Source organism: Heterocephalus glaber, unplaced genomic scaffold (assembly GCF_053883595.1).
Source record: "Heterocephalus glaber isolate CG9 unplaced genomic scaffold, H.glaber_assembly_v1.0 deba00001472, whole genome shotgun sequence".
NCBI classification, from domain to species: Eukaryota; Metazoa; Chordata; class Mammalia; order Rodentia; family Bathyergidae; genus Heterocephalus; species Heterocephalus glaber.
In genome coordinates, this window is record NW_028258315.1 from 5,349,727 (window position 1) to 5,374,367 (window position 24,641).

Below are 24,641 nucleotides of genomic sequence, written 5' to 3' on the forward strand. Positions count from 1 at the left end.
AACTTACTTTCCAAATGAGCAGCTCTAGTGTTTTCATTTAAGCCACTGGGGAAATGCTTCTTGTCCCTACCTCAAGAAATGTAACCCAGCTTCCCAAATGGGCCCTTGCCACAGCTCTGGAAGTCTTAAGCCCCAGGGACAGGAAATTCGGCCTTGTCTTAGCACTTTTCCGATGCGTTGTTTGTACAGTGATGATGGTGTCACTGTACTGGGAGCGTCCCTCCCCCCGCCCCCTGTTGCCTTGTTTTATTTCCTTGTCACATACAGGGTGGAATTCTAGCTCATCCGTTGGTATTTGGGGCTCTCCTCTGTACCTGGCATGATGCCAAGTGAGTGAGTCATGGTACAATTTTCCCAATGCTTTATTTGCAGATAGGAGAGATAAGCTAGGAATTTTTGTTTTGTTTTGGTTTTTGGTTTTTAGCACCAGGGATGGAACTTGGGTCCTTGAGCTTGCGAGGCAGGCAGCGGACCCGCTGAGCTAAATCCCTGGCCCATGTAGGAATTTTTGATACCGAAAGAAAATCCCTTTCCCTTATCCCCTGGGCCGCTGTGATCCTGTTCACCAGCCCTCTCTCAGTCTGGAGAGTGTGCTTCTTTTCTGTCTTCAATAAATGTACACTTTTGCTGCCCTTTCTGTGTCTTGTCCAATTCTTTGTTAGAGAGACCAAGAACCCGGAAAGAAGTTCCACAGGACCCTCCATCCGATAACAGAACCACTAAGGGATTTTAAAAACAGGCTTCTGAAGTAAAATCAGCAACACTTGGTGTTTGATGGGCTAGGGCAGAAAGGGTAATGACCTCCAGGTGTGTGGTTTGCAAAAGCGGAACCAATACTTTGGGAAACAGAGCACACGGAGGAAAATCACGGTGGCACAGGAGGACTCTGCATTTTGTCCGGGCCTGGCCAGGCTGCGGATGCTGGGGCACAGTATGTGGCAAAGTCAACACACCCGTGTGGGGCTCGGGCTCAGCTAGGTGCAAAACCCATGAGTGTGTAGGTGGAACTGAGGCAGGAAGATAGAGTGTGGCTAAAATTGGTTGGGAAAGGAAGTGTGGGAGACTTCTCAAAAGAACTAGTATCTAGGTCTCTCATCTCTAGAACTAATATCTAGAGATGACAGAAAGACTGAACCCTTACCCATGCTAGACAAACGCTCTAGCACTGAGCTACCCTAGCCTGTGACCTGTATTCGATACGACTGAACTACGCACTAAAAATGGTTTAAATTGTAAATTTTGTGTCACATGCCTTACAATTTTAGTAAACAAATTATTTTAAAGAAGATTTTCCATAGAGTTGGTTGATGTTTGTGTTTGAATTGGAAACAAAATGTAATGTTCTTGATCAGCGCAATGTTGTTTTTAAAACCCTCAGGAGGAGCTTTGTGTGGAGTAGTTTACAAAGTACAAGTAACTTGACCTTTCCAACGCATGAAAATAAGAATTAAGGAGTTTGTACATCAGCAAGACAATCTTTTCAACCAACAATTCCATTCAACTAGCACTTATTGGGCATCTCCATGGGAGGGAGGAAGATTTGTTTGCATTACTACTTTGCATTTGTTCCTGCTTTGCTTTCTCAGAAATGCTATCTTGTGTCCGAGGCAGATAGATTCATGTCAGAGCCCAAGCCTTGCCCTGAAGAAGTTGGAAATGCTCCGTCTTGCCCTCCTGTCGGCCCCCACATGTCTTGGTGTCCTTCCATGTGAAAGACTCAACCCATTCCTTTTTTTTTTTTGCTTTGCTTCTTTCTAGACAAGGTCTCACTATGCAGTTCAGGCTGACCTTGAACTTACGATATGTCCCAGGCTGGCCTTGAACTCCCGGTGATCCTGCTGCCTCAGCCTCCCAAGTGCTGGACTACAGGCATGCGCCACCACGGCCGCCAACTCAAGCCATTTCTGTGTTTGCCTCAGTGGTCAAAGTGCCTTGGAGAATGCTGGAGGGTGGGTGGTGCTGAAGGTTGTGAGTCCAGAAAATTCTGAATGAAAACAGCACTGGCAGAACAGAATGGCTTTACCAACTGCGGCTGGTAATTCTCTGGCTGTCTAGGGTTTGGGCAGGGGCACCAGAAGGTCTGACGAGAGCAGTGGAAAGGAAGAGCAGGAACGGGGCGGGCGAGAAGAGAGTGACCGGACTATGGAGCCCAGTGGCTGAGCCTGGCTCTGCTGGTGCCCCTGCTCCTAGCCGAAGGCCCCGCTTGGCTGTGACGGAGGGAGCTCGGCCCCAAGGCCAGCGTACAGCAGCGCTCGGCACAGTTCCGCGTCCAGCTGAACTTGACCATGTGTTATCCTGGGCTGGGGAAACCCGAGCCTGACTCTCAGAGCCCAGTTACTGCTTTTGGCTCCAGTGGCCCAGGAGCCAAGACCACTTTTCAGACACAACAGAAATGTCTGTGTTGCCTCTCAAATGGGCCGGCAGACTGTTGTGGAGCCAGGTCTTTGATGGAATGAGTTGGGATACAAACCAAATATTTAAATGGATATTTTCCCTCCTTGGCAGGCCTTTTTCAGCCTACCCAAGGGCTTGTTTTTATATAAGATTTGGCTTCTTTAAAAGTGGGGTTTTTTCTTGAATTTGCCTGGGGCAGGCAGTGGGTGAATTTGGAAGTTCCAAGGCTAATGTCAGGCCCTAGCGAAGGTCACCACAGCTACCCCTCTGGGCCAAAAGTGCAGTTGTTAGAAAACCCATTCATTCGTCTGCTGGCTTCACGTGGTTATGTGTTACTTAGCCACCAGGTCTTGGGTTTATGCCAAGCAGCAACCCACTGTCTGCTATCCTTCAGAGAGAAAGAATAAGGCAGATTTGTTTAGTTCTGTCTCTTTTTAAACTTCCTGGGATAAATGAAAGCAGGGGCTGTTTAGGAACACCCTAAAGTGCTGTGAAATACTCATCTTGGTGGAAATAGGCATCTTGCTTCCTTTTGGAAAACGTCATTTTGTGAAAGGAATGTTTACCCGTACATTTATCTGAGATTTTTCTAGATATTTTGAAGGTCCCCTTCCTCCCTCCACTGTACATCGAGAGACTTGGCCTGGACCCATCCCCATCCCCATCCCTGGCTGGCCAATGCTCCCATGGGGCAGGCAGTGGCAGCCAAAAGAACCCTTTCAGGACTGGCAGGAGTCGGAAACCCCACCCCGTGGGACTTCAAGGAATCCCATGGCCAACAGATCCCTCCACCACTTGGAAAACCCCAGAGGGACATTTTCCTTCGGGATGCCCCACATCAGGTGGCCCAGCAGTGGATCCCAGCCCTCCAGTCTCTGCGTAACTTTCATCTGGACATCGGTCCTGGGCATTCCTTTCTCCTCCCGTCTTCTGCCCGCCCTTGTGCAGACTGCAGGACTTGTGTCTTCCTATGGCTGCGCTTTCTCTTCGTCATTTATTAGCAGGAACACACATCTCCACATCCCCTTCTCTTACACAACCATGTGGACACACACGTGTGCACAGTGTGCCTGCAAGTTAGCCCCCAGGCTGAGGACCAGCCCGCTGTGCTCACTGTACAGGCTTTCATCCAGGCACAACCACACCCATGTCGCACACTGATTCAGACCAGAGCCTGGCCCAGTGTCCAGGGACCAGTGGGCTTCACAGGGTCCCTGGGGGAAGGAAATGAGTAAACAGTGCAGTGCATAGCGATGCCTGGCACACCATGCACCATGAGCTTGTGCCGTAGGAATTCCTCGGAATTCCATCCTTAGACATCCACACAAACTTACAGAAAAGTCCAAGAAGACCCTCAGCATCCCACAGCTGAACTTTCCCAGGCCAGGAGAACTCGGGGGTCAGCAGCTTCTCCCTGGGAGGTCTGAGGCTCTCCAGTCAGGCAGGCGCTGCTCCCTCTCTCTCTGTGGCATCTGGGGAGGCCCAGCAGGCTCAGTGTCCAGCTGACCCCTCAGGAAACCCACAGCTGTCGGGTCTGGGCACAGGTTTTGAAGTTACATCCTGGCCTTTTGACTGAGAGCAAACGTGCTGCCCAGAAAACAATTCCCCTGTACTCTAACAGTAGACAGAGAGGAAATGTCTACTAAAGGCAGAAGTCCTAAGTGCTCAGGGGACAGGTAGTGACATCAACCCCAAAATTCATGATTTCATCAATGGAACCCAGATTTAGGGAAAAAGACAATGAACCTCTATCACAAAAGGGATTTTTGTGGGGGGAAAACACTTTATGAGGCCAGTATTACTCTGATACCAAAGAAAATGAGAAAATTAAAGCCAGTATCCCTGATGAACATAAATGCAAAAATCCTCAACAAAATACTAGAAAATGAAATTCAAGAGCATGTTAAAGAGATCATTCACCTGGCCGGAGATTTAGCTCAGTGGTTCTGGTGCCCGCCTCACAAGTGCGAGGACCTGAATTCGAACCCCGTACCAAAAAAAAAAAAAAAAGATCATTCACCATGATAAAGGAGAATTTATTCCTGGAATGCAAGGAAAGCTCAACATATGCAAATCAGTGAAGTGGTGCAAACAGAATGGACAAAAACCATAGTAGTATAATACATGCAGAAAAAGGCATCTGACCAAATTGAACACCCTTTTATGATAAAAACTCTCAACGTATTAGGATAGAAGGAAAGCCTCAGCACAACAAAAGTCAGTATTACAAACCCATAGCTAATATTATACTTAACGATGAAAATTTGAAAGCTTTTCCTCCAAGATCAAGAACAAAACAAGGATGCCCATTTTCACCATTTTTATTCAGTGCAGCACTGGAAGTCCTATCCAGAGCAATTAAGTGAGAGAAAGAAATACAAGGCATCCAAATCAGAAAGGAAGAAGTTAAATTGTTCCTGTTTAGGGCAACATACTTTCCCATCTCCCTTCTGTCTCTCTTAGACAGAAGCTATCTTTTTTTCAATAAATTTTTTCTACTCTTAAAAAAATTTTTTTCCTGTTTGTAGACAACATGGTCTCATATATGATCTTATATAGAGAAAACCTTTAAGAACATAAAAACCATTAGAACCAATAAACAATTTTGTTAAAGTTGAAGGATATAAAATCAACATACAAAAGTCAGTTGCATTCCTATCTACTTACAATGAACTATCCAAAAATAAATCATGAAAACAATCCCATAGTTACCCCAGAAATGCTTAGGAATAAATTTAACCACAGAAAAGAACTCTCCAGTGAAAACTGTAAATCAATGATGAAAGAAATTGAAGAAGACACAAATAAATGGAAAAACATTCCATATTTATGGACTGGAAGAATCAATATTGTTAAAATTTTCATATTATCCAAAATTATAATTCCTATCCAGTGACATTTTCCCACAGAAATAGACAAAACAATTGAATGGAATCACAAAAGACATAAGTGGTAAAGCAATTCTGAGCAAAAAGAACCCAGCCAGAGGCACTGCACTATTTGACTTTGAAATCTACTGTCCAGCCACAGTAATTAAAGCCAGGATGATATCGGCATAAAAACAGACACATAGACCAAGTGCAACAGGACAGTCTGAAAGCAAGTCCGTGCATTTGCCATTTGTTATATTTTTCACAATGATATGAAAAAACAGAAAGATTCTTCAATAAGTGGTTCTGGGAAAACTGAATATCCATGTGCAGAAGGAGATTAGACCCTCACTTCATACCATATGCAACACTCAACTCAAAGTGGATTATAGACTTACACAATTGAGCTGAATCTGTAAAACTCCTGGAAAAAAACGGGGGGAAAGCCCCATGACATTGATCCTGGTGATAAGTTTTTGTTTATGACCTCGAAAGTATGGGCAACAAAAATAAAAAACTAGAATTATATCCAACTTCAGGCTTCTGCACAGCAAAGGCAACAATGAACAGAGTGAGAGACATCTAATATTTGCAAACTGTAGTTGGATAAGTGGTTAATATATAAAATATAAAAGAAACTCAATTCAATAATCAATAATAATAACAACAACCTGATTTTAAAATGGGCAAAGAACCTGAGTAGACATTTCTCAAAACATACAAATGGACAACAGATATGTGGGAAAATGCCCACCGTCACTAGTCATCAAGGAAATGCAAATTAAAACCATGACGAGATATCACCTCACACCCATTAAAACGGCTGTGATTTTAAAAGAAGAAAGAACACATGTTGGTGAGGATGTGGAGAAAAGGGAACCCTTGAGCACTATTCGTGGGGCTGTAAGTTAGTACCTACATTATGGAAAACCGAGTGGAGGTTCTCCAAAGACTAGAAATAGAGCTACCATGTGATCTAGCAATCCTGTTTCTGGGTGTATTTATCTAAAGGGAATGAACCAGGGATTTAGCTCAGTGGTGTCGCACCTGGCTCACAAGCTCAAGGTCCTGAGTTCGAGCCCTGGTACCAGGAAGAAAAATAATAAAAGGCTTGACCCATCCTTCTTACTGGGCATGGTGGTGCACGCCTATAATCCCAGCACTTGGGAGGTAGAGGCAGGAGGGTCACCATGAGTTCGAGGCCAGCCTGAACTACATAGTAAGACCCTGTCTCAAAACAAACAAAAAAAAACACAAAGGAAATGCAGTCAGCATGTTGAAGAGATGTCTGCACTCCCATGCTTGCTGTAGCATTTATTCACAATCACCCAGGTATGGCATGTTCATCAAGGAAGGAATGGATAAAGAAAATGTGGGCCGCGTGTGGTGGCTCATGCCTATAATCCCAGCACTCTGAGAAGCTGAGGCAGGAGGATTGTAAGTTTGAGAACAGCTTAGGCAACCTATCAAGACCCCGTCTCAAGACAAAAAATAGAAAAGGGCTAGGATACAGCTCAGTGCAAAGGCCCTGTGTTTAATCCAAAGTATCATGGGAGCTGCAGATGTGATACACATATCTCATAGAGGAATTGTGCATTCCGGTTCAGCCATTAAAAAGAAGGAAATTCTGTCATTTGTGACGACATGGATGAACCTGCAGGACATGTGTTGAGTGGAAGAATCCACCCCAGTGACTTTTACTAACTCACAGCCTCTCATGTACGTATTCTTTTCATTCCTTCCTAATAAAACATTGCGTTCCAAAATCTGGGAGTTATAAGGATTCGCAAGGTAGATGTGCGTGCAATGGAAAGCGTGTATCTCTTGGAAAAGGAAGGGAATTCTGACACAGGCTGTAACGTGGATGAGCCTTGAAGACACCGCTTATTGAAAGAAGCCAGTCAGACAAGGCAAACAGTGTAGGATGCCACTTACACAATCAGCAGTGAACACTCAAAGCAGAATGGAGATTCCCACTGGCTGGGGACAAGGGGAAATGGGGAGATACTGTGTAGTGAGAGCAGGCTTTTTGTCTGGGGTATTGAATAAATTCTGGCAATGGATAGTGGTAGTAGCTGCAAACAGTATGGTTATACATAACATCACTGAACTGTACAAGAAAAAAGGTAAAATGGTAAATGTTATTATGTATACTATTTTACCTTGATTTTTGGATAGGGGAAGTGATACTGCAGAGAGGGGAAGGATGCAGCCTGTCTTAGAGACTTCCTCATTGCTGAGACAAAATACCCGACACCCAGAGTTAAAGGAGGAAAGGTTTATTTAGCTGACAGTTTGTAGAGGTTTCAGTTCCAAGTGAGCTTGGTCGAAGGCAGGGTGGCAGGGCAGAGAGGGTTGTCACAGAGGAGAAACAGTTCATGACAGACAGAAGACAGAAAAATCAAGCAAACAATAGCAGCTTCTCTCTGCCCCTTTTATGTTGTATTTAGGCTGCTCGTTTAGGGCAGTGCCAAACCAATCAGTAGACTAATTTAGTACTCACACACCCTTAATCCCAGCATCACACACTCTAGATCCAGCCACCCCTGAAAAAGCCACCTATGACCACCTGAGTCTTTGGGGCACATCTAGACACAAGTCACAATGCAGCCGGTGAACTCCATACAGCGTGGAAACTGCTACAGCAGGGAGGCTGCAGGGTGTGCAGTGCCCAGACCCCCGGGAGAGAGATACCGCCTGCTGTTTAAATGCCCAGCTACAGGGGCTGAGGGTGGGACTCAGTAGCAGAATACTTGCCTTGCACATGTGAGGCGCTGGGTTATACAGTCCCAGCACTGCACACCAAACATCTCCAGCTTTGGAATCAAGCTTGATTAGTCGTTTTGGCTTGACTGCTTACTTAGCCAGTGGGCTTGGGGAGGTCACCTCATCTCTCCAGCCTTATCTATAAAGTGTGAACCACATCTGCTCAGGGGTCTTCTGTGGACTTTAATGGATAGAATGTGCAGACAAGATGCAGATGCTCAGAAATGTCAGCTACTATTATAAAATCAAATATATCGACTGAACTTTTATTCTGAGAACTTTAAAATGGACTCAAAATGGAATAGGGGCAAAGTTTACCAGTTGAGGAAAAGAGACAAGTTTTAGGAGTGCAGAAGGCATTCTGTGCTCTGCAGTTTCCCACAGGGACAAAGACAGAGAGGGCCTTTGGGAGCCTGACACAAACACGCCAAATTCTGACTGGCTGACATTCTTGGGCCTCTGCATCCTATCTGGGCCTCTCACGCGGATGACTGTCAGGCAGCCTGGCCTAGGAGCTTTCCAGAGCTACTGCCTGTGGCTGCCAGTTGTTATCTGAAATGAGAGCCAGATGGGAGCTCTTCTCAAATGAAAGGGCCCCAACTTTCCTCATTAGCCGAGGGGAACAAAGAATGTCTACAGGAATATACTTTTTTTTTGTCTGCCTGATTTCTCCTCACGAAGAGCTCACAGTGCCAACAGAGCGATGGCCCAGACTTCCAGCCCTTACATCCATCACCACCAGCATTCAGGAGACTGTGAGTCCTTTCCAAGAGTCTCCCTCCCTAAACTAAGGACGGTCACTCTATAGAGGGAATGCGTGAACTGCTTACTATCCTTCAACAGGGCACAGGTTGTTAATTAAGCAGAGTTGTTTCTAGACAGCAGAGCTTTCTCTGGAGAAAAGGTTTGCATTCACCATTAGAGGAAGATGGTGCCTCAGAAGCTCTGGCCAGAGAGCTGGTGTCCTGCTGGCAGTGTCTTCCCAAAATGGTACTGGGGCCAGGGGTGGGAGAGGCAGGAGCAGCTCCAAGAACAGAAAGTTCCAGGTGCTGCTCCTCCCCAGGAGAACCAAGACTCCATCCCTCCTAGCACATCCATTCAGCTCCTCAGTCATGACCACTCTGCATCACCCTGAGGACGCAGTTAATGAGCGTGGGTCATCAGCTGTCCTTACCACCCCACAGTAACTGTATCAAGTAGAAACCAAATGCTCAATAAACATTACAGCAGACTCAAGTGACTCATGAGGGAGCTTCGTGGTGAAACAGGCCATGCGCCAGCAGGACGGGGAGAGCCCCTGCCTCGGGAGGCAGGAAAACAGTGCAGTGTTTCTCTGATTGTGAGACTGGCCTCCAGCTGTTTCCAGAAATGAGCCACACTGGCTTCCTGCTATCTGGCGTAACTGGAACTCTTCATTACAGTGACGCAGAGTGACTGCACTCGAGGAGAAACCTGTCCCCCTCCTCTGGAGTCTGCAGAATATGCCTGCGGTGGTCCCTTGGGCCGCTACATCTGGCACGTTCTGCAGAGAGAATCCGAGAGCAATCTCAACGCCTTAAAGGGGGAGCTTCTAGTGCGGCTTTTGTGGGTCGCTGCCTTACCTGCCCCTTGTTCCAAACCTAAGAAAACTGCCCTGGTGATTTTATTCCCCCAGAAACCCCTCGACACTTGTTCCTGAAGTTCTTCAACTTTAGCTACCTATTTATGTAAGTGTCTCAACTCAGTCTTTTAAAACTCTCGTATTAGGGGTTGAGGATTTAGCTCAGTGATTCCGTCACCTGCCCCAAGTGCCCCTGCCACAAGCGCAAGGACCTGAGTTCGATCCCTAACAAAACAAAACAAAACAAAACAAAACAAAAACAGAACGAAACTCTTGTATTAGGCTTTTAATTTAAAACAGAAAATAGTTTAACATAGTATCAACTAGCAGTTATGCCTTGAAAAAAATCAGTGGGAGCTGAGATTATTCAAGAGAATTAACAGCAATAGGTCATATTTCCAAATGTCAATGACACCGCCTAAGTTAAACTCCTTATTGTACCTCGTCAGCTCGGTGGGTGTGCACATTTGTGGATCACAGGAAAAATACGCTGAAATGCAAACAGCCTGCTTCTTGCTCAGGCTGGGGTTCCAGCAAGCCGAAGGATACGTCCAGCAGAGCAGCTGGAGGCTCTGTCAGCTTTCACTGATGCGTCTCCCCAAGCCAGTGACACACAATCATGCCTCTCGGACAGAGACATACCCTGAGAAAGGTGTCATTAGGCGATGTCATCGTTGTGGATGGTTTAGCCACCTGCACCCCAAGGCTGGCTGGTACGTACCATATGTGATTCAGCTACTCCTTCAGGGCCGGGACAAACAGGCCCATGAGATCAGAGGACAGACAAGAGTGTGATATGGCCAGGAGCCGCAGTAAACACAAGATGTGGGTGGCCACTCTGGCACCACACAGCCAACTGTTTTACAGGTGACTTCTTTTTATAAGTAGGAGTACACTGTAAAATAATGATGAAAGTACAGTATAGCCATGGAGAGGCCTGCATGCTCACATTTATCCCAGTGCAACTTGCAGTAGCTGAGCTATGGAAGAGGAATGGATGAAGAAGCACAGACGGAGTATTACTCAGGTATAAAAATGAACAAAACCATGTCACTTGCAGGAAAATGAGTGGACCTGGAGGACCATCATGTTAAGTGAAATAATCCAGACTCAGGATGTCAAATATTGCATGTTTTCTGTCATATGTGGAATCCAAATAAATTAAAAAATAAAAAAGCTTATATGAAAGTAGAAGTGAGATAACAAGAGAAGAGGAAGGGTTCGGGGAGGCAGTAGGGTGGGAAGGGAGGTGAAAATGATCCAAATATGCTGTGATGCCAGAAAGAAAGGAAATGCTCAACAACCCACACATGCACACTCACACACAGCAAGGATGGCGTGTGTTAAAGGGGCACAGGAACCAAATGAAGGAATGCTCAGTGGTCCGAGGGAGAACAGTTAAGCAACAAAAACAAAGAAACCAGGGCCGGGGATGTAGCTCAGTGGTTCCGCCGCCTGCCTCACAAGTGCAAGGTCCTCAGTTCGATCCCCGGTACCCAAAAAAAATCAAAAACAAAGAAAGTAGTACTGGATCATGACTGAAAATATTGTTTAAATTAAATCCAAGAGTCCATAGTAAGATAAATAAATGACTGAGCAAATTAATGAGCAGAGAAGAAGAGGTAAATCTCCTCTGCCAGATTCCAAAGAAGTCAGGTACCTATTCCACCCTGAGGTGGGGCACCCAGCTCCCGAGTGACTTCCTTGCAGAGAGTCAAGTGAGGGAGGGGAGAAGAGCAGCCTCAAAGTGGGAGCACCTGGTAAACACTACTTCCTCCCGTTGACCAAGGACAGCACTGACAGTCCTGTAAGTCATACTGAGGTTCTGTACCCTCGAAGAAATGCAGTGAGGTAGCATTTTGTCTTCCCCAAACCCGTAACTATGGTCTGACTGTAAGGAAAACAGTTCCAGCAGAGGGGCAGGCTGCCGTCCACCTGTCAGTGCTCTTCGAAGCTCTCACAGTCATGGAAAGCAAGGGAAGTCTGAGAAACTGTCACAGCCAAGAGGGACCTGGGGAGCCAGGAGAACAAAAGGTCACTTTGTGTCCTGGATGGAACCCTGGAAAGAAGGGGGACATCAGGGGAAAAGAAAGCTTGAATAAGGTCTATAATAATGTACCAATATTGGTTCCTTAATTGTAACAAAGATACCCATACTAAGATCTTAGTAACAGGATAAATTTTCTCTGTGTGTGTGTGTGTGTGTGTGTGTGTGTGTGTGTGTGTGTGTGTGGTAGGAAGCACAGAGGAATTCTGTAGTAGCTGCTCATTTTTTCTGTAAATATAAAAATGTCCTTAAGAATTAGAAAAAAGAAAACTCAAAACAACACAAAGGATGGAACAGTAAAAAAGAAAAGACCAGGGCAGAGAGGAGGCTGCAGATGGCCACAGCCACTTCCCTTCACAATGCCGAGCTTCCCGACCACGAACATGGTGTATCTTCCTAGTTATTTAGCTCTTTATCAGAGCAGCGTTTTGCAGTTTTCCTTGCGTAGGTCCTTCCCGTTTTGGGGGTCAGATTTTTGGGTCAGAGTACTTATATTTTTATGCTATTGCAAATGTTGATGTAATTTCAATTGCATGTCCTTTCTTTTCTCTTAGTATATGTTTGGGGTACATAATAATCACATCCATTTGGGGGAACTGGTACATGTAAATATCATTTTACTCCCTCTTCTCCCCATCCTTTCCTCTCCTTCCTCACCTGATCGCTGAGTCTAGAGCCTCCAATTTGATGTTGAACAGAAGTGTTAAGAGCAGACTTCTCTGATTTGTTAGGGCAAAACATTCGGTCTTTCCCAATTGATGATGTTAGCTGAAGGGTTTTTGTCGATGCCCTTCATCCATTTATTCCTAATTTGCGTAAAAGAAATGGATGTTGGATCTTTGTCAAATGCTTTCTCTGTGTTGAGATGATTATATAATTATGCTTGTTTAGTTTGTTTATATGATGAATTACACTAATTTTTGAATGTTAAATCAAGCCTGTACTCCTTGGATAAATCCCATCTGATCATGATGTATTACTTCTTTCTTACATTGCAGGACTCAAATTGCTAGACTTTTGCTTGGAATTTTTACCCTACATTCATGAGAAATATTGATCTGTAGTTTTTTTCCCTGATAAATCTTGCTAGAGATTTTACTTATCCATTCATTTAGTTTTTCCAAAGAATCTGCTTTTGGATCCACAGTTTTGGGTTTTTTTCTTTTTAAAATTTCAGAGTTCTATTTTGATAAAGAAGTTTGGGGTCCAGGGATTTAGCTCAGTGGTGTCATGCCTGCCTGGCAAGCACAAGGTCCTGAGTTCAATTCCTAGTGCTGGAAAAAGAAATTTGAATCCATAGATTTTTCTTTAGTTTTTCTTTTTAATTCATTTGACTCCCATTTTGATTTTTTTTTTTTTTCTTGTACTTGCTTTGGGTTTTAAAAAAATTTTTCTTTTTTTTGGTACCGGGGATCAAACTTGGGTCCTTCCACTTGTGAGGCAGGCAGCAGAACCACTGAGCTAAATCCCTGGCCCTTAAAAAAGTTTCTTACAGGAGACTGAGGTGGCTGATTTGAGACCTTTCTTCTTTTTTCAATGTAGATATTTTAATGCCATAAATTTCCCTTAAAGTTCTGATTTAGAGGCAATTCAAAACTTCTATATTATTTTCAAATTTCTCTTTAGACTTCTTTTACCTATGGATCCTTGAGTTAGTTTCCATATATTTGGGAGATTTTCAAGGATTTGTTGATTTCTAATTTAATTCTGTGGCCAGAAAGCATACATTCTATGCTGATTGCTTCTGAATCTGAGACTTTTTGAAGGGCCATAATAGCTCTATCTCTACAGTCCATGTTCACTTAAGAAAAAAATGTGTATTCTGCTGCCATAGCATAAAATATTCTACAAATATCAATCAGGTCAAGTTGGTTGAGCATGTTGTCTACTGTACTGATTTTCTGCCTTGTTACCTACCAATTATTGAGATGAGTACCAAACTGTTATGCTTTTGCTTCATTTTTTTCACTTCTATTAAGTTTTGCTTGATGTATTGGGAAGCTTATTAGGTGCTCAAATTCGAGAATTACGTTTTGTTATTTAATTTATCCAAATGATATAGCCTTCCTTAATCCCTAGCACTACTCTTTACTCTGATACCCATTTTGATACTAAGCCACTGCAGGTTTCATTTAAGTGTTATCATGGTATATCTCTTTCCCATCTTTATACTTTTTTTGAGACAGGATCTCACTTTGTAGTTCAGGGTGGCCCTGAACTGTGTAGCCCAGGCTAGCCTTGAACTCACGGCAATCCTCCTGCTTCTGCCTCCCAAGCCCATCCTTATACTTTTAATCTACTCATACCTTTATATTTAAAGCACACTTCTTGTGGGCAGAATGTAGTCATCTTTTTATGCTCAATCCAAGTTGACATTTTCTGCCTTTTAATTGGGCTTACATTTAATGTGATGAGGTTGAGTTTCTCATCTTGCTATTTGTTTTCTACTCATCCCATCAATTTATTGCCTTTTACATCTTTTTCTGTCTTCTTTGGTATTAATCAAGTGTTTTCTATTATTTCATTTTACCTTTTTATTGAAGAGCTAAGATTTTTTGGTTTGTCATTTTAGTGGTTGCTTTTTTATGCTACACCTCTTTACCTTTTCACACACTACAAATGCTTCATATTACAAGAATCCTACAATTGTATGCTCCGTTTTTAAAAGATATTATGGTCAGCCACTTTATTTTTCCATATATTTTAAATCATACTCTATTATTCTTAAACAACTGTCTTTAAAAGGTTTATATATTGCGCATGTACCCTTCTTGTAACAATTTTCAGTGCTCTATTCTTGCTGCACTTCCCTTCTGCCTCGAGGACCTCCATTCTCTTTTCTTGCAGTGCAGGCCAACAGGAGCTATCCTTTAGGTTTTGCAAGTCTGAAAACATCTATTTTTTCACATCTAGGATTTTCTTTGCAGTGGTGTTTAGTCAGCTGTTAAACCACTCAGTTGAACTTTCAACTTAATTATATTTTTCATTACTAGCCTTCTATTGGCAATTTTCTCAAGTTGGCTATTTTTATAATCATGCTCTTTAATCCTTATTTAAAAGCTTTATATTGCATGTGATCACTTTAAGTCTTTTCTTTTTTTTCCGGTACCAAGGCTCCAACTGGGGTCCTTGCACTTGCGAGGCAGGCAGCGGAACCAGAGCTACATCCCTGACCCACTTTAAGTCTTTTAAAGCTAGTGTCTGTTCATTTTAACTGCTGCCTATTTTTGTGTTTGTGATCTTCTTTCCAGTACCAGGGACTGCACTCAGGACCTTGCACTTGCGAGGTGGGTGTGGGCACCATCAAGCTACATCAGCAGTCTGTGATTTTTGACTATGAACTTATATTCCTTGAAACTATCTTTCAGTTCCTCCCATGGTGTTTTCAGCCAGTCCTTATCAGCCAAAATTCTTTCAACTTGTTCTTTAACAATGAAGAGTAGACATCTATCCTTCCCCTTTCCAAAGGTGACAGAGAACACATGATTAGGAACCAGGCTGGCCTGCCAGCGAATCTCAGACTGACTAGCAGTATGACCTTGCTAGCTTACCTACTCAGTGCCTCAGTTTTCCCATACCATTTACAACAGGGACTGGCCTGGTAAGGATGATCTGAGGATTTTTTATTACTTGAAAAAGATGTAATGAGTAACAGCACACACTTTGCCCAGTGATCCAACACTCCCTGGTCCCTGCCAACCCAGCCTGCTCTATCTACTGTGTGGAAGCCCACATCTGTGTCTGCACCAACGTAGAGAAATCTATGCCCCCTCACTGGATGACCAGCCCGTGGCGGCCCTTCAGAAGAGCGCTGGTGAAAGCTGGTCTGAGAAGCGTCATCATTATACAGGCCTGAGTGAACACACAACCCTTCACAATTAAGAAATCTGAAAACAAGCATAAGCATAAACAGATGTGATTTTAAATTTTGTATTTTTTAGGGTGGACAGTCATCATTTGCTCCAACAGCCATCTGAAGCCAATAGTCCAGGTTATTAAAAATCACAAAGGTGTATAAGTGTTCTCCTCCTTTCTGAAAACCATGTTCACTTTCTCTCCATGAAACGGGGCTGTCTGCAAAACCCTGCACCGACAATGTAACCCACGGAGCTAACTTCGGCTCATCAAAGTAGTGGCTGAAAAAGAAAAACAATTCTTAACAAACAGGCAGGTGAGGGAAGTCCATATTAAAAAAAAATTACTCAACATAAGTGGTATTTGTCATGTAGTAATGAGGTTTAAACTTTTGCTTTAATTTATAAAAATTAGGAGACACAAATTCCTGATGTTCTATCATAAATTCCAGAAAGACTGTCTAAAATACAGCACAGAAACAAACATCAGTGGTGTCCATTCTTATTCTGGAAGGCCATTTAAAAGAACCAAAACCAAAAATACTCCACAAAGTGTGTAAGAACAGTTTTCCTCTTGTTAACAGTGCTACTCTCAGTCTGCTCACTCAAACAATGCAGAATACTTCCATCAGAATTTTTTAAAGCTGGTCCTTTTAATTGAGAAAATCAAAGTGTGAAATTAATAAATATGAAAAAGGATGTTAGGTTTAAAAAGGAAAACCCTGCAGACTTAAATCATAGATACTTCACAAGAAGACTGAGACGGCATGCTTATTAAATAGGATTATGGCCAATTTAGTCTTTTCAACAGGGGACTTGACTGCTTACATATTAGACACAATCTACACATTTGGTTTATATAGTACCTCCCCAGATTAAAAACTCTGTAATATTCTATACAATACTTGGTATTTTAGTAATGCCCCATGATTCAGAGAATTTCACTGCTGGAACATATCTTAGATATGATTTGGATTCAGAGATGATCAACTCTTTTCCACTCCATTTCAGAATTAAAGATTTTACAATTCTTGTAAGAGATCCTAATTTGTCCTACAGAATATTACTGTGTTTTTAAATATTACAATTCTGCACCCCAAATGGCCCAGGGGAACAGAACCAGAAAAATGGGCGGTTTGTGTTCAAGAAGCAATAAACGAAGCTCTGCTTTATCTTTTCATAAGGACAAGTACTTGGCAACAGCACGTTCCTACCAGTGCGGATAATTACACCATTTCTGACATCATTACCACACTCCGGCCTAGCAAGGAGAAAAGGGGAAAACGGCACTGTGGGCCGGGCAGCCACGAGTAAAAGACAAAGGGTTCTCACCACAGCTGTTCCAGCAGAACACAGATCTTCTCCGCAACTATGAAACCAGTGACTGTGCACAAATAAGCTTTTTCCACCACTGTGCTTGGCTGAGGACAGCAGTAGGTTGATATGAAATTATTGGGTTCATTATTTCTGTTGCAAAGAGAAAAAAGAAAACATTTATACCCATGACATAATCACATCCAGAGTATTAAGTCCTGTGGAAACAAGCAGCACTCAGAGCCCTACACAATCCAGAGACCCAGATACCCACGGGTCTACACCACAGAAGACGGCACCCAGCCAGTCAAAGAGCTCTGGAGCGCTGCAGGACGCCTCCGCCTCTCCTCGGAGCTCGCCACTCTGCAGCACTGGGCACTGCAGATCTCTCAATGTGCTCACTGCTACTTTGGGCTGCTGCTCTTGAATCTGGTATTTGGAGAAGTATGACATCATCACTGATTCTTCTGTACCTTGAAACACACCACATAAGACCATGTGAAAGATGTAAGCAAGTTCAGCGAATCCACCAAGCCACCCCAATCCCTTTTGAGAGTTAGGGGGAAGCATGCAGGATTAAGTAAAAGGGAAGCTATGCTAAGCTGGATTCAAACTAAAATCATTTAAAGTTCCTTTCAGCTCCCAGTGCCAGAGTTCTGTAAACTTTCGTTCTCCTTCACACGTTTCTTGGAAATGTACAATACTTTCAGATTGGGCCCATATCAGTTTTATTTGCTCTACGGAAATTTCATCCTAACATATAAAACCCAAAGTAACAGTAATGGATGCTTCAGAGGAATAAACATGTTTGCAAATCTCTACAGAGGAAACCAAGAGGAATGGAATGCTGACAGAATCCCACTCAAGCTTGCCTTTGGAAACTCAGTAAAATCAAGTGTCTTTTCAGAGATGTCTGTGTAGCTTGACAGCCTTGGAAGGCAGAAACAGGCTCCCTCCTGAGCCTCCAGAGCACAGGCCGGGCTTGCTTACTGTTCAGTATAACAAATAAATGTCTCCCTCCCTGTCCCAGCAGAGGTGAGCAAGCTCACTGCCCATTATAAAAGGTTTGAGTTCCTAAGCTCTGGGTTCCTCACCTGTGATAGAACCTACTGCATGTGTCAGCATCACTGGACCAACTCTGTGTACTCTCTGGGTGCTGCAACATGGTGAACTGGTGCAAATGCTCATTCTCCATGTGTTGGCTAATTTTAGATGTCGATGTGACTGGATCAAGGGATAACTACACAGGGTAAAGCACTATTTCTGGGGCCTCCATGAGGATACTTCCAGAGAAGACTGGCATATGAGTCAGTGAACCAAGGGGGGAAGATCCACTCTCAATGCAGGAGGGCACCATCCAACTGGCGGTGGGCCTGGATGGATTAAAAAGGCAGAGGAAAGGCTAATTCACACTGTCAAGCTGGGACAGCCAGCTTCTCTTGCTCTTGGATGTCAAAATTCCAGGTTCTCTGGCCTTGGGACTATGACTTGTACCACTGGCCCCCAGGTTCTTAGGCCTTTGTGCCTGGGTCATTGGCTTGCTGGTCCTGAGGCTTTCAGAGAGGGACTGACATTCCTTGTCCTCCAGCTTGCAGATGCCTTACCATGGGACTCCACAACAGCAGGGAGCATTCCCCCTATTAAGTTTCCTCCCTCCCATCCATCCTCCCATCCATCCATCTATTGGTTCTGTCTCTCTGAAGAACCCTAACACTCTGCCTGCTATTTCTGTGAGGAATTAAGTCCTTTGTCTCTGACCCAGGAGTTCTGTTTTCCTCCAGCATCTCAGGCTGTTGCAAGCTACTCTGTTAACCTCAAGTGGGAAAAAAATCTTGGACTTTTTATAGTTCCTGAAAAACTCTGAAAGTAATAATTAAGAGTCTCAGGAACGGAAAGCTATCCAGAACCCACTGCATAGACAGTCCTCATATACGACTTCAAGTGGCTGAAACTTCAGTAAATCTCTTTGCTATCTCTTGTATCTACTCTAGGCAGGAGAGGCACCAAAGTATTACAGACTCATGGAAGCAACCTGGACACCCAGCAGCCAGAGAGTGAGCAAGACATTTGACCTACATGTTCCCTATCCTCAAAGGAAGCTAGTATGTCATCATAATTCCTAATGATTTCATTCATTGTAATTGTGAAACTGGCCAAAGACACTTCTAAAAGGATCAGTGTATTCAACTATGAGTGGAGTAACATACTTCATGAACATCAAAACATGAACTAAAGTTAGTGTACTAATCAATTAAATTCACAACAAAATTAATCTGACATTTAATGTTATGGCTAAGTTATTACCTCACAATAATGAACAAGCACATAATATATAATGGGAGTTAATTAAAATAGTCCAGCCAAAGATGTCTGCTGTAAGCTGGCAGAAGGAAGAGGGGAAACAGATAAGTTAGCTGCTTGGAAGCCAATCTGAAGATCTCTGCATTTGCTGTAACCCAAGAAGACTGAGTTGACGGCTTACGGGCCTAGGTTATCCTGCACTACGGTTCTCATCACATCAGAAGGGCTAACACAGTTGCCTTAATAATTCATCTAGCTATACAGCAGCCCTTTGCCATAGAGACAAATCACCATTTGATCTTCCATTACTCCTCCTTAACAATTAGATTTCAAAATCACTGTATCATTACACAATTTATTCTTCATACCTGTCTGATGCCAAGCCAAAAGAAAATCAAATTTCAATGGCTTCTTTTCTTTCAAGGACCAAGATATTCTTTCATACTTCTTAGAATCCATGATAAAGGATAAATCCATCAAATCAATGGAAACAACTTTAAAAAATGGAAAAAGGAATGTATGTTTCATTCAAATATATACAGCTTGCACTGTGAAGAAAATGTTAGGTTAAAAAAGTCAGAATTTCTGGAAATTTTAATAGGAATTACTTTGTTCTTTTTGCTCTTTGTATGGTTTACCAAATCAAAAATATCCCTTCAGTGGGTATTTCTAGCATTAAAAACTATTTCTAGTACTAACAAATGTTTTAAATTCATATCTTTCCTAGGTCAAAGACCAAGGGCAATTTGGGTCTGGTGGCACACGCCTTTAACTCTAGCTACTGAGAAGCCGACACAGAAGGATCACAAGTTCAAGGCCAGCCGACAAAACTTAAAGACTGTTTTAAAATAAAAAATAAAAAGGGCTGGGGATGTAATTCAGTGGTAAAGCCCCTGGGTTTGATCTCCAGTACCATAGACAGATAAACAGACAGATAAATTTTTAAATTTTTTTTTTTTTTGGTACTGGGGATTGAACTCGGGACCTTGCGCTTGCGAGGCAGGCACTGGAACCACTGAGCTGAATCCCCAGGCCTATTTTTTAATTTTTTAAAAAGACCAAGGGCACAAGCCCTCAGGAGTTCTCCTCTAATCTACTCTGGGATGTGGAAGCCTAAACTATTGATGTCCACAGCAGATACAGCAGCCAGAACCACACTGTTTCGCTCATAAGCAAATTTCTACTGCTCATCATAAAGACTCAGGGAAATTAAAGGAAACTGTTTCTTAAAAACAAGTTGTAGACTGCTCCTTGGGATTCATTACTTGGAATTTTTTACCCCAAACATGTATCTAAGGGACTAATTCACTCATCTTTATATAATGCCACCTGGGGTAAAGAGAAAAAACAGAGTTAACAACATCATCTGATCCTTTCTGAAGCTCAACCAATAACTCTTTGAGTCAGAAGTACAAAAAAGACCCATATTTTTCTGAACAAAGAGATCAGAGGTAATTCAAACATTTAAATGTAATTGCTGCCAGGGGTGTAGCTCAGTGGCACCACACCTGCCTGGCAAGCACAAGGTCCTGAGTTTGATCCCTGGTACGAAAAAAAAAGAAATTAATTGCTAAACAAAGATTACTGGACTGAAGACTCTAATGGAGATACATGTTACTTACTAAATTTCATAATTTTCCTTCCAGAATACTGAGATGGACGACCTTGAAGTCCAGTTTCTTCATAAGTGTCTTTATCCAGTGATAAAATTAATTTCCCTACAATTAATCAAATAATTTCCATTTAATTTCCATTAAAGAGAAGCTAAAAACATGACTTATATTGTCTAAGAATGGAAGGCAACCAAAGAATTAAGACATTATTTGTAATAAACTGCATGAGGACCTTATTAATACATGCATATTATTTATACATATATACATACAAAGACAGTATAAATAGTGAAACTAAAAATGATCTAAATTCCTATGAAAGAAATAGTTATACAAATATGGTATATTTCAAGTATCTTTAGGACATTAACAATTGTAAGTTAGAAGTATTTGCACTGTATTATGGTTTAGATCGATGACCTCCAAAACTCTAATGTACTCAGCAGCAGGGCTTTTAGAAGGTGACTGTATCACAGGGGAGCTACAGCTGAATGTGATGTTAAGAGGTGGGGTCTGGTGGGAAGAGACAGGTCACTGGAGCTGTGACCAGGAAGGGTTTCCTCCCTCCCCAGCTCCTCTGCTTCCTGGTTGCCATGACTTCAGCAGTTTGCCTCCACCTGGCTCTTCCACCTTGGCTTGGAGCCAGCTAACCATGGACCGTAACTCTGAGCTAAAATACAGCTCTTTTCCTTTATTCTCTCTTTTTTTTTTTTTGGTACCAGGGATTGAACTCGGGACCTTGCACTTGTGAGGCAGGCGTTGGAACCACCGAGCTAAATCCTCGGCCTGCTTTTCCTTTAATTTGTGGGTGTTGGGTATTGTGCCTCAGTGACAAGAAACTGACTAAGATACACTGATAGAAAACATGTCTATGATATGTAGCCTGGGAAAAAAGGAAGTTAAGAAACTAGGTAAGATAAAATTTATGTTGTCTTACTTATAAAACGAGCATGTATTTATAAATTCAAAGGAAATATAAAGAATATACATCAGACCGTTAATAGTTCTTCCTAGAACACAACTGAGTTTGCAGGGATGAAGGACTTTTACTTAATATAGATCTATATGATGTGACTGTTTTTTATAGTATGCATTTCTTTTATATTTGAAAATTAAGAAAAAAATCAACATTACCATTTGGTAGCAGAGCAACAGTATTATCTTCATCAATATTTGTATTGTATGTCAGTGCATAGCATGAACCTATAAGAGACAGTTAAGAGGAGAAATTCAGACAAAGAAAAAAATTACACTTGCAATATGTTAGTGGATTATTTTCACATGACAACCAAACTTTCAAGCAGGTAAGTATCTACCAAGGCTCTAGCTCACTCAATAAACCTAACACATGCCATGGTTAAGCTGCAGCACATACAAGGCCGTGTAGTTCCCTCTTCTACTAAAGGTTTACTATCACCAGGCAGAAAATGGACTCAGGATGGAATGTCTACCTGTGGGGATGCTGGCAGAAAGGCACAAACTAGAATACTACGTAAGTGTATATACCTTATGCCAGAGGTGTAGGTTAATATTCACAAGTGACTCAACTAGGTTCATATTCAAGTTATTCAATTTTTCCTCATTTGTTAAATGGAGATCACAGGCCTGTTACACAGTTGTTGCAAGGGTTAAATCTGGTAAGCTATTTAAAAGTGCCTGCTACAAAATGTGTCTGTGCCATTGCCAAAAGAATATCAGACTTCAAATGATGACCAGAATGTTCATGAAAACAAAGGCGAGATGTTTAGTCTCATACGCAGCCCTAGGAGCCTCAGAATGAGAGGTGCAACAAGGAAGAATTCTCCCCAGGTCTACGGAGAGGACAAATGTGGGGCTACAACAAGGAAAGTCTGAGGCCACACACAGTGACTTATGTATGAGGTGAGGGTGGAAACCCTAAGGACACTTTGAAATGTAATTTCCAACAACAGCTCCTAGGAAACAACTGGAACAAACCAATCAATACAGCAGACACAGCTGGGAATGTGGCAAGCAGAGGAGGGCCAGCACCACAAACTCTAGGATGATGACACTAAACCAAAAGGAGTATCTGGCCCTGTGACCAGCAGCTGTGGCTGCATCAGGAAACCAAGCTTCCGACTGTGGGGAAGGCTGACAGCAGTGTCTGCAGCGACACCAATAGCAGTGTATCGGGACACAGACTGCAAGACTCTTCTCGCTAGTGATCCTGCCTTAAGATGATGGATGCCCTTACGTTAGAATGTCCCCAGCCAGGACTTGGGGACCGCAGAATTCTCAGGGATGGGTGAGTGGTGCATGGATCTGCCCACAGAGACTATCCCCACTGGCCCTGTTTAAAACAAGAGAAATACCCTCGCATCATGCTGTGGTCTCCCTATACTTCCTCACCCTGCCTTATTCACAGGCACTGTGTGGTTTTTCTTACCTTTCTTCACAAAGGTGTTGATGAATTCGTGTGTAATTAATTCATAAAGAGGTAAGTTCTTCACAAAGTAATAGGGTCCTGTTTCCATGACCAGGTTTTTCAGTTCTTTCGATAGTATCCCACATTCAGGAATTAGGAAAGAAACCTATTGGGATGTTTAATGAAAACAGAGTCTTATTTTACCGGAGAGTAGCCCAGGTTTTTAGGAGTGAAGTATCATGAAAGTTGCTCACTACTGCATCACAGGATTCACTGGAACATGCAACACAGGCAACAAATCTCTTAAACTATCAATCTCCAGTGAAGAAAATTCACAATTCAAGTTTTCCATTTTTGCATTCAAACATATAGTATAGGGAAAAGACTGCACAGAAACGTTGAAACGGACTTGCTTGCATTTTATCTTTAACAAAGGGCAATATATTTTATGTCCTGTCCCTTTTACTACTTTAATTGCAAGAACGTCTCTGGGCGCATAAGGAATTTAGGGACATCCAATGACGGGGCTACTTGGAAGCAGAAGAGTTTCAAGTTTCCGTTTTCTAGACAGGAAATGTAGCAGGTCAGACCAGAGGAGTTAAGACATACAGCCCTAAATGCTGTGATAAGCTTTCCAACTAAAGCAGAGATGTTAAAATTCAACAGGATTCAAATGTTCTTCAGCGTCCCCGCACTGAAAATCCCTCTCCCAACACCGATCTTTCCGGGGAGTTCAGGTCCCCTCTTAAAAGTCTGAGAAGTCAATCAGACGATCAATTTAAAGTGAAAAATGCGTAGTCAAATCTGTATCGCCCTAAGGTTGGATTTATTTGGAGTTAAGTCAGATATAGAACCTGCTCCCATGAGCGGTTCAGGAAAGCACGCAGCCGGGTTGCACGCTGCTCTGGAAAGGGGCACAGGTATGCAGTGGGCGAGGGAGTCCGGCGGAGGGGGAGTCACGGGACCCGCCCCGATTTAGGGCGAAGGACAGCTGCACGAGGCAGTGGTCACTCCCGCCCCACGTTTCCTCACGCTTCCCCACGCTCCACAGACCTTCCCGCGTGGAGCCGGGAAGACCCGAGGTCAGCAGGCAGTCCTTCAACTCAGAACTGGGCTCCGCCCCGCGCCCGACGCACGCTGGGAGCTGTAGTCCAGTAGCCCTAAGAGCTACACGCGCAGAGCGGCGACGACACTACATTTCCCAGCATGCTCAGCGAGGGCTCGCCCCTCCGCGCGCCTGGAGGTCAGCCGCCAGAAGCCAAGACTGGCGCTGCTTCAAACCTCTCGCCCGGGGGGACCGAGTGCGGCCTGACTCACCTTGTAATTGTGATAGTGCGTCTCCACGAGATGCCGGTGGCGTGACTTGTCGTGGCCGAAGTTGGATTTCTCACAGACTAGTAAGTGCCGGGGCGTCTCTCGCAGACCACGCAGCGTGGCCATGCCTGCGGTGACTCCGGGTGTTCCGCCTCTCCCCTAGCTCGGCGCGCTCCGCCCCT

At 43.3% G+C, this 24,641-nt stretch overlaps 1 protein-coding gene across 1 annotated transcript; it reads right to left on the reverse strand.

Annotated features, from left to right (window-relative positions):
* Nucleotides 1–15,593: 15,593 nt before the first annotated feature.
* Nucleotides 15,594–24,641, reverse strand: Rpp40 (ribonuclease P/MRP subunit p40). The gene is made up of 8 exons (XM_004847753.4): nt 24,463–24,641; nt 23,167–23,311; nt 21,894–21,962; nt 20,769–20,864; nt 19,515–19,640; nt 17,120–17,318; nt 16,864–16,998; nt 15,594–15,813 (listed from the first exon to the last, which is right to left on the reverse strand). The coding sequence occupies exons 1-8, from the start codon at nt 24,583–24,585 to the stop codon at nt 15,615–15,617; spliced, it is 1,092 nt and encodes a 363-aa protein (XP_004847810.2). The 5' UTR covers nt 24,586–24,641; the 3' UTR covers nt 15,594–15,614.

Excerpts from the sequence above, each read along its gene's own strand:
- Rpp40 (XM_004847753.4), bottom strand. The coding sequence starts at position 24,585 with ATGGCCACGCTGCGTGGTCTGCGAGAGACGCCCCGGCACTTACTAGTC. Across the intron at positions 17,319-19,514 it reads TTTGGCTTGGCATCAGACAG|GTACAGAAGAATCAGTGATG; the intron begins GTATGAAGAATA and ends GTGTGTTTCAAG. Across the intron at positions 16,999-17,119 it reads GTCTTCTGTGGTGTAGACCC|AAATAATGAACCCAATAATT; the intron begins GTGGGTATCTGG and ends TCTTTGCAACAG.